At 42.9% G+C, this 9,449-nt stretch overlaps 1 protein-coding gene across 11 annotated transcripts in view; it reads right to left on the bottom strand.

Annotated features, from left to right (window-relative positions):
* Positions 1-468: 468 nt before the first annotated feature.
* Positions 469-9,449, bottom strand: part of NR6A1 (nuclear receptor subfamily 6 group A member 1) — a 592,176-nt gene continuing 583,195 nt past the window's right edge. For 9 of the 11 annotated variants that reach the window (XM_068248132.1, XM_068248128.1, XM_068248130.1 and 6 more), the window contains 2 exons: positions 3,293-3,448; positions 469-959 (listed from right to left, as the gene is read on the bottom strand). In XM_068248132.1, coding sequence (XP_068104233.1) covers positions 844-959; positions 3,293-3,448 — 272 coding nt within the window. In that variant the 3' untranslated portion in view covers positions 469-843. The remainder of the gene's footprint in view (positions 960-3,292; positions 3,449-9,449) is intronic. The other 2 variants (XM_068248129.1, XM_068248131.1) reach the window with 1 other exon arrangement.

Below are 9,449 nucleotides of genomic sequence, written 5' to 3'. Positions count from 1 at the left end.
GTTTGCCATCTCATTAATGATGGACCCAATGTGTCTCCATGAGAGTGAGGCTGATGTGTACCTGCAGGATAGAGCTTACAGGTCTTGCAGGGACATCACAAATACAGGACAGAGAGTTTAAAGGTTAAAGCTGTCCCTGTAGATAGGGATGGCTGCATAGAACAGCTTTACTGCCACTCACTGAGCCGCCCCTAAACTTCTGGTGCCCTAGGCCATGGCCTATGTGGCCTTGCCAGAAATCCGGCCCTGTGTATACTACATAAGACTTCTTATTTAGATTTAGATAGATAGAGCTAATCCTTACTTAGGTTTAAAGCCAGGCACCAAAGAACACTAATTATTATAAAAAAATATCAGTTCACATGGGCTCATCTCAGCATTTTTATCTAACATTTTATTGTCTATAGTCCAAAACATTTTAAAGTAAAAAACAAAACAAAACAAAAAAATCATTGAGGTAGTTTTTTTTTTTTCATCCCAAACATTTAGAAAATTCACCCCCACTCCCAACAAAAGAATAACTAATCTAAAAAGTACAAAATTAAAACACAAAAGTAGCAACACTGTAACACTTGTAACCTCTTCCATTTACGTAGAGGGCCCCTCCCATAAAAAAGGCGTAAAAAATTCTAGATCTGTAAACAGCAATGAAATGCAACAACTGCATTTATATTTGTGCACCCGTGTTGGAGATAATACATTCAGCTCTGTCAGGAAATAAATAGATAAGAAAAGAGTGAAGAAAAAAAATTAAAAACAAAAAAAGCAAACTTTTTTTGGCTCCCATATAGGGAGCAATTGTCTTTTTTTTTTTCTTTTCCAGCGTTTCCAAAATTGCCACTCCTAGTTGCTGTTAAGTCGTTTCTCTGAATTCTCCTTGCTGACATTAGTTTTGCACGAGTGAAGAAACGCTTTAAAAAGCAGTGGTAATTGCTCCAGCGGTACAGCCACAAGTTTCCCTGGAATGTAAAAAATAATCATTATTTGAGTTCCTTAAAATATATTTTCTCATTAGTGCTCATTAGTAGCAGAAGACAACTATTTACACCCACATTGGATGATTTTTCAGTGTATGTAAATATACTGTGTAAAATTAAAGTGGTTCCGAGATAAACTTTTACTCATAGCATAATTGTGTTACTTTCATATAGTTTATAGGGCATTCCTCAAGCCCAATACTTTTTTTTTAAATTTTAATACTTTAAGAAGATGGCGCCGACCAGGTAGCAACGGCCGCAGGGCTCCGGCTCTCTTACCTTTTTTTCTCCACTTTCCCCCTGGACCCCAGTGGATCTGCACATCTGATGACCCCGTGGCTCCCCCACACCATCAACTGCATGGACAGCTCTCCGCCTGCCCGGACTAGCACAGTGCCGCCGCGTGGATCCGCCGAGACTCAGCTGTCCTGCAGAGGACCCGCTGGGACTCCCATTGGCTGCCCGGCTCACCAACTGATCGGCGGGAAGGATGACATGCGGGTTCCGCCTGGACCCCTCCAGCTGATCGGCGCTACTCTTCAGCTGCGTCACTCTCCAGCTGGTAGGATTCAGATGCAGCCTTCCCGGCTGCCGCTGCCCCGGACCATCTGTGCCATGACGGAGGAACGCGTGGCCTCCATGAGTCTGCGGGGCCGACCACGGCATTCGGGGCTGCTGCATTGCCGCTCGCCTTTCCACTGCGAGCTTCGCTGGCTCTCGGCGCCAGGCTTGTCCTTCCCACCTGCGCCTGCTGCTCCCGGATGCTCCATCTCCACGCTGCGGTGCACAGCCACAGGGGACCTGGGACTCTGGCCTCTCCACGTGGGCTGCAGCCGCCCTCTCCACACTAGCTGCAACTTGGCCGCCAACCCACCCCGCTGAACTGGGCCGCAAGCCAGGAGTTGGATCACTGAGAGCAGCCACAGGTACTCCACGCTGCAGAGCCACAGCACCTCAGACCTGTGTCCCACCATCATGCCAGGTCCCCTACGCTTCAGCCTGCTGTTGCACTCTAGGCCTCCAGCCTAAGGTCATGGACTAGGCCGCAGTTACCGCAGACCCTGGATACCTGTGCTTCCTTCAACCGCTGCCAGAGCCTCTACACCACAGGCACATAAGGGGTGCCAGAAGCTCCATCATCAAGCTGGGTGCCCGCAGCCCCTCTGTTGGACTTTATACTTCCAGACTGACCAAGGGCTAATGCCCTGCCACTGAGACATGTAACCAGGCCATCTGGCAAACCCCAGGGACTCTCTCTCTACTATTTCTCTACACTATTCTGATTCTCTCTCTCTTTTCTTTACACTCTTTTTCTTTACACTCTTTCTTTACACACTGCGGGGCATCTGGAATTTCTGCAGAGCGAGCGCCACCGGTAGATGTGGCCGCTCCCCTCACACAGCACTCCAGTCTGCCCCATGCGTCCTCCACTAGTCATGTGCTGTATTATATATGTATATGCTTACTTATGTACCATACCTTACCTGATTGTATGTGTTGAAGGATCGCATGTATGTGTTTGTACCATCACCGACCCTGTATGAGCCAAAAATAATTCCGGGTACAACCCCTGTTGTACTTGGTGAAATAAATGATTCTGATTCTAATTCCCTATAAACTAAACAAGCCTCACCCACAGCTTCTCCAGTGCCTTGGCACTCTCAGAACCATGTAGCAAGGGCTTATGGGAGCTCAGTCTGGGTAGGAGGAGGAGGAGGAGGTGTTACTAGTCAAAGATTTCAGAGGCAGAGGGGAGGAGGAGAGGGGAGTGAAGTTTTCACAGGCTGAGGGCTGGAGATGCAGATCAGCTTGCCTGTGTTTAATGTTTACAAGCAGAACATGGCTGCTCTCATTGTATCACAGGAATAAATAATCATAAACTGTTGAAGCTGTTTGCAGCTAGATTTGCCGTGTAAACGATCTTAACTTTAGATACAATATTTAGACAATTTACTTGTTATAGTTAATTTTTCATCGCGGATCCGCTTTAAAGGCCAACTGGCAAAAGCTTTGTAAGGGGTTTTTTTTGTTCCTTCCTTTGGATTTAGCTTCCTCTGGAAGTAACTGTGTCATTGTATTTCCTTGTATAGTTGTGATCAACAAAAACGTATAGCAACTAACAAGATACAAAAGGGAGAGACTCCTGCCATTGCAATAGACCAACAGTCATTATTCACTCCTCATTAGTATACTGAAATCTATATCATTGTTATGGTTATATTAGAAGGCAGGTACAAATACTCCCCACTGAAGATGTGCACATTTGATCCAGATATGATGGATTTATGTACAGTTTTGAAAAACAGAATCCTTACCAGCAATGTAGCGGACTTCAGGCAAACACATCATAAGGTCTGGGAATCGGTTGGGTTGGTGTGGATACCTATATTCTGTGAAGTCCTGGCATACATACCAGTACCTTTTATTCAGCTGCTCCAACTGGGAAATACTGGTAAGACCTTTGATATCTGCTGACAAAATAAACACACGCATAAAAGTTAGATTCACAAGTGCAGGGTGACCAAAATACAAGACATATAAAAGTGGTTTAGTCCTGGATGAAATAAAGGGATGCTCTTTTAAAGTGGAGTTTTAACTAATATATGTGATGGAGACTGGGTTAAAGCGGACCCAAACCAAACATTTTTTTTTAAATTAAAAATATTTAGTTGCACCACTCTGACACATACAAAGATAAATAAACACTCCTTCAAGCCTATGAGCATTTCAGTGCATGCTTTTCACCCTTCTCTTTTTATAGCTAGGGTTATACTGGGGGCAGCCATTAGCAATTGCTCCATTGCTGAACACCATCTACTCCACCAGTTTGCTGGAAAAATCCCGGCAATTTGAAAGGAAGGGAGGGGTTCCTCCAATAAATGTAAAATATTTTATATTTGTCATCATGCAGCTGAAAAAAGGCTGCTATTTATTATTATAATTTAGAAAATAGATTTTATTTCTGAAATCTTGTATTTTTAATTTGGGTCCACTTTAATCAGTGGCGTAGCAATAGGGTATGCAGAGGTTGCGACTGCACTGGGGCCCCTGGACCAAAGGGGCCCACCAGGGGCCCTCTTTCATTCATCTTATTAGTTTTTCATTGGTGCTATGCTGGTAATTAACTGTTCTATATGGGCATTGAATAGTGGAAATCCTCCCGTCTTCTGTGGGCATCCAGGTCTTTTTGCGTTGCTGAGTTCACCCGTGCTTGCTTTCTTTCTCAGGATGTACCAAACTGTACATTTTGCCACTCGTAATATTGTAGCAATTTCTTTTTTTTTGTAACACTGTTTTTATTAAACATGTAATGTATCTTACAAACATTTGAAAATATCAGTATATGTCCATATTAGCAAAAAAGAAAACATGTCATGTTTACAATGCAATAAAGTTGAAGATATGGAACATGTATTATTCTTATGAATTTGTATTGTCCGGAGTTTCCAATTATCCATAGAACCTAGACAAAATAGAAAAAATAAAAACAGCACACTAATAAGATACAAGCTAAGTTGGCACATGAGTCTTTGTTCCTTTGGTCTGTCCATCAGTGCGGAAGAGAGAGCGTACCAATTATAATGTGGGTTGTGCCCCACTAAGGAGGAGAAGCAACAAAAGTCATGGGTCATTATGATATATATTAGTTAAACCATTCCTAGTGGTCTGTATATTCCCAGGTAAAATTTGTTTCCGTCTAGTGTCCCATAAGTCATTTCAATGGAGGTTAGGAGGTACAAACATAGATCAGGGAGGGATGTAGTTGAGAAAATATGTTTCCCATGGGTCCCATATTTGTTTAAATCTCTCTTCTGTATCTCTTAGAAGGGAGGTGAGATATTCCATAGTCTTAGTCCAGCTGATTTTTGTAATAACTGCAGAGATTGTAGGAGAGAGAGGTTTACGCCAGTAAGATGCTATAGATAGTCTAGTAGCTGTGAGTATATGTGTAATCAGTCTCATCGTATTTTTCTTTATTCCGGGTATCGGTTTACCTAGGAGCATATATAAGGGGTCTAGAGGGATATTAGAGTTTGTTATCCTTGCTATTAAAGATTTAATTTCTACCCATAGTGGTTGAACTATTGGACAATATCAGAATATATGCTCTAGAGAGCCTATCTGATTACATCCCCTCCAGCATTGGTTGGGTACATCAGGATATATTTTTGATAATACTTCCGGCGTTCTATACCACCAAAACCTCAACTTATAGATGTTTTCTTTTACTTGTGTGCATATTGATGTTTTTTTCGCGTTTTCCCATATTGAAACCCAATCTTCCAATTCTAGGGATTGTCCAAGAGCTTGTTCCCATTTGTTTATATATGAGTGTTTAATTTTGAGAGTACCAGAGTTGTCCAGGAGTAGCACATAAATAGCCGAGATAAGCCCTTTTTGGTGACCATTATTGTGACATAGTCTTTCAAAAGGAATGAACATGGGAAGGAGATCTATTCCCCTAGTGAGAGTTCTAAGAAAATGACTGATTTGGTTATATTCCATAGAGAGTTGTGGCGTGAAGGTTATTTTTTCTTCTAATGTAGTTTTGGTGAGAAGTTTTCTGGTGAGAACATGTGTCCAGTTATGAAGTTTGGTGTATTTAAGACTAAACCATCTACCGATGAAACTTTCTGTCATACCCGGAGTAAAGGCAGGGTTTCCTAGTATAGGATACAGAGGGGATATTGAAGATCTGAGGTTAGCTTTTAGAACTGTCGAATTCCATATTTGAATAGTAAATTTAATCGTAGGGAGTAGTTTAATATAGGTTAGTTTGGGATGAGGTGAAGACCAAATTAAAGAAGCCAGGGAAGTTGGGTAAATACTGAATGCCTCAATGAGGCCCCATTTAGTATATGTCTTCAGATCCGACCATTCAGGAAGTTGGCGTAGGTGGGCGGCCTAATAGTATAGTTTCAAATTAGGTAAGCCTAAGCCCCCTTGTTCTCTAGAAGCTAATAGAACAGAGGAGTGGATCCGTGGTTTAGAATTGTTCCAAACAAATTTTGAAAAGGCTCGTTGTAAAGTTTTAAACTGTGGAGAGGGAACTTGGACAGGTAGCGTTTCAAATAGATATAGTAGGCGTGGTAGTATATTCATTTTTAAGGAGTAGATCGTACCTATCCATGAAATTTTGTAGGCTGTCCATTTATGTAAATCTTGTAAGATGGATTGTATTAACCAGTTCGGCCTATCTGGACGAGCTTCCTCTGCCGCTGCCGCTGCCCGCCGCTAGCCCCCCGATCAGTGAATGGGAATATAATTCCCATTCACCGATCTATCTTCCCCGCAGAAATACCGACGCTTTCTCTCCAGAGAGCGCGGTATTTCTGCCCCCAGAAAACATTTCCCCTGCTTTTAAGTTCCTAGATGCGAAATCGTTCGCATCTAGGACTTTTCACACTGTGGCCATCTTGTGGCCGAATAGTAAACTGCACCACAATTCATTTTTAATTAAAAAAAATATATATTTTACATTTAAAATTAACAGTTTTCCTCCCACACCAAAAATTACCCACATACAATTTTTTTATTAAAAATAAAAATAAAAAATACAATTAAAAAAAAACAAAAACAACTTAAATAGTTACCCAAGGGTCTGAACTTTTTAAATATGCATGTCAAGAGAATATGTTATTATATTATTTAAAATTATAAGCTTATAAATAGTGATGGACGCAAACTGAAAAAATGCACCTTTATTTCTAAATGAAATATCGGCACCATAAATTGTGATAGGGACATCGTTTAAATGGTGTAATAAGTGGGACAGATGGGCAAATAAAATACATGAGTTTTAATTACGCTAGCGTATATTAATTTCAAACTATAATGGCCAAAAACTGAGAAATAATGAATTTTTTTCATTTCTTTCTTAATCTTCCTGTCAAAATAGATTTAGAAAAAAATAATTCTTAGCAAAATGTAGCACCCAAAGAAAGCCTAATTAGTGGCGGAAAAAACAAGATATAGATCAATTCATTGTGATAAGTAGCAATAACGTTATAGGCGAATGAATGGGAGGTGAACGTTGCTCGGATGCATGAGATTTTCGGACTGCGGTGCTGAACCGGTTAATGAAGGGAAGCGAGATTTGTATAAGGTAGTGTAGGTAGTTGTTAATTGGATCCCTAGATATTTAATACAAGTGAGTCTTCCATTTATAAGGAAAGGATTGTTTTAAGTTTTGAAGCATTGTCTGTGGTATTCTAATGGGGAGTGCTTCAGTCTTATCCTGGTTAAGTTTGAAGCCTGATATGGCTTCAAATTCTTTTAAAATTGAGTGTAGGACTGGGAGAGAGGTGAGAGGATTAGTTATCGTTAATAGTATATCGTCTGCGAAAAGCGATATTTTATATTCCTGAGTATTTTGTTTGACTCCAGTGATATCTTGATTTTGTCTAATGGCGCACGCCAGGGGCTCAATGCTTATTGCAAATAGAAGTGGGGATAGGGGACACCCCTGGAGTGTGCCGTTTGTTATGGGGAAGGAAGGTACTGAGGCAAAGGGAAGTTTAACCATTGTAGATGGAGAAGAGTATAGGTAGCGGATTAAAGTCAAAAAGGATCCACAAAAACCCTGACGTTCCATAACCCTGAATAAGAAAGGCCACAACAACCTGTCGAAAGCCTTCTCTGCATCCAAACTTATAAGCAGAGAAGGCTTCCCAGATCTATTCATCAATTCTATCAAATTGATAGCCTTCCTAGTGTTGTCTCCCGCCTGACGGCCTAATATGAATCCTACTTGATCATTATTAATCATAGAGATAAGGATTGAGTTTAGACGGTTTGCCATTACTTTTGTGATAATTTTTAGGTCCGAGTTGAGTAGGGATATAGGCCGGAAATTCTGTGGGAGTTGTGGATCCTTACCCTCCTTAGGGATCACTGTGATTAAGGAATTCAGGAATGAGTTGGGTGCTACATTCCCCTTCATAAGTGTGTTTGCTAGTTTATTCAAGTATGGGACCAGAGTGGTTTGGAGTTTTTTATAGTAAGAATATGGTAGACCATCTGGGCCAGGGGCTTTTGTGGAAGGAAGATGTTTTATAACCTCTGTAATTTCTTCGTCTGTTATAGGGGCATTAAGTGATTTAATGTTTTCTTCAGTTAGAGAGGGCATATTTAATTGATCTAGAAACGCATCAATTTTGGATAGATGTGTTGAAAGATTGGGGTATTTTGGTAGATTATAGAGGGTTTTATAATAGTCTGTAAAAATGTGTGCTACCTTTCGTGGGTGATAATTAGTGTTGGGCGAACAGTGTTCACCACTGTTCGGGTTCTGCAGAACATCACCCTGTTCGGGTGATGTTCGAGTTCGGCCGAACACCTGATGGTGTTCGGCCTTTTTAGTTCGGGTTCGCCCGAACTATTCAATGCCCGCCGAACAGGGCCCCTGTTCGGCCGAACAGGGCCCTGTTCGCCCGAACATGCCGCAATACGGCCCCCCTATGGGGTCGCAGGCATAAGGGGGGAGCATGCCCCGATCGCGTGGGCGGAAATTCCCCCCACCCCCTCCGCTAGCGCTCCCCTCTCTGCCCGCTTCCCCATAACAAAAGTTTGTTGAAAGTTAATACTAGTACCGGTGGCTGGCTGCTGGCCTGGCAGTGGAGTGAGTGAGGAGGAGGAGTCCGCCTAGGAGAGTGACGCGTTGAGGCCGGGCAGCGGGCGGTTCAGCGGTAGTACCCTTGTGGTACTTCCGCCCTTTCTCTGACCTCACGTCCTCTACGTTATGACGCATACGAGGGTATGCGTCACGCGTACCCTCGTATGCGTCATAACGTAGAGGACGTGAGGTCAGAGAAAGGGCGGAAGTACCACAAGGGTACTACCGCTGAACCGCCCGCTGCCCGGCCTCAACGCGTCACTCTCCTAGGCGGACTCCTCCTCCTCACTCACTCCACTGCCAGCAGCCAGCCACCGGTACTAGTATTAACTTTCAACAAACTTTTGTTATGGGGAAGCGGGCAGAGGGGGGAGCGCTAGCGGAGGGGGTGGGGGGAATTTCCGACCCCCCCCCCCGCGCGCGATCGGGGCATGCTCCCCCCTTATGCCTGCGACCCCATAGGGGGGACGTATTGCGGCATGTTCGGGTCCCCATTGACTTCCATTGGGTTCGGGCCGAACATGCCGAACATCTGGCCCCTGTTCGGCCTGTTCGGCCCGAACCCGAACATCCAGGTGTTCGCCCAACACTAGTGATAATGAACAGTCCCGTGGGTGTCTTTCATAGAATATATGTGATGGTTAGGAGATTTTGGGTTTAATTTCCGGGCAAGAATCGTATGTGGCTTATTACCTCTTTCATAGAAAAGTTGTCTAGTCCATCTTAAGCTTTTCTCCAGTTGTGTACATCGGAGGGTTTGTATTTCTTGTTTGAGGGTTTGTATTGTAGAGTAGTGCATCTGGATTGGATTAGATTTATATAATTTTTGGGTCGAATCTAGATCTGAGTAGAGCTTA

This window comes from Hyperolius riggenbachi, chromosome 8 (assembly GCF_040937935.1).
Source record: "Hyperolius riggenbachi isolate aHypRig1 chromosome 8, aHypRig1.pri, whole genome shotgun sequence".
NCBI classification, from domain to species: domain Eukaryota; kingdom Metazoa; phylum Chordata; class Amphibia; order Anura; family Hyperoliidae; genus Hyperolius; species Hyperolius riggenbachi.
This window is presented reverse-complemented; position numbering and strand designations above follow the sequence as displayed.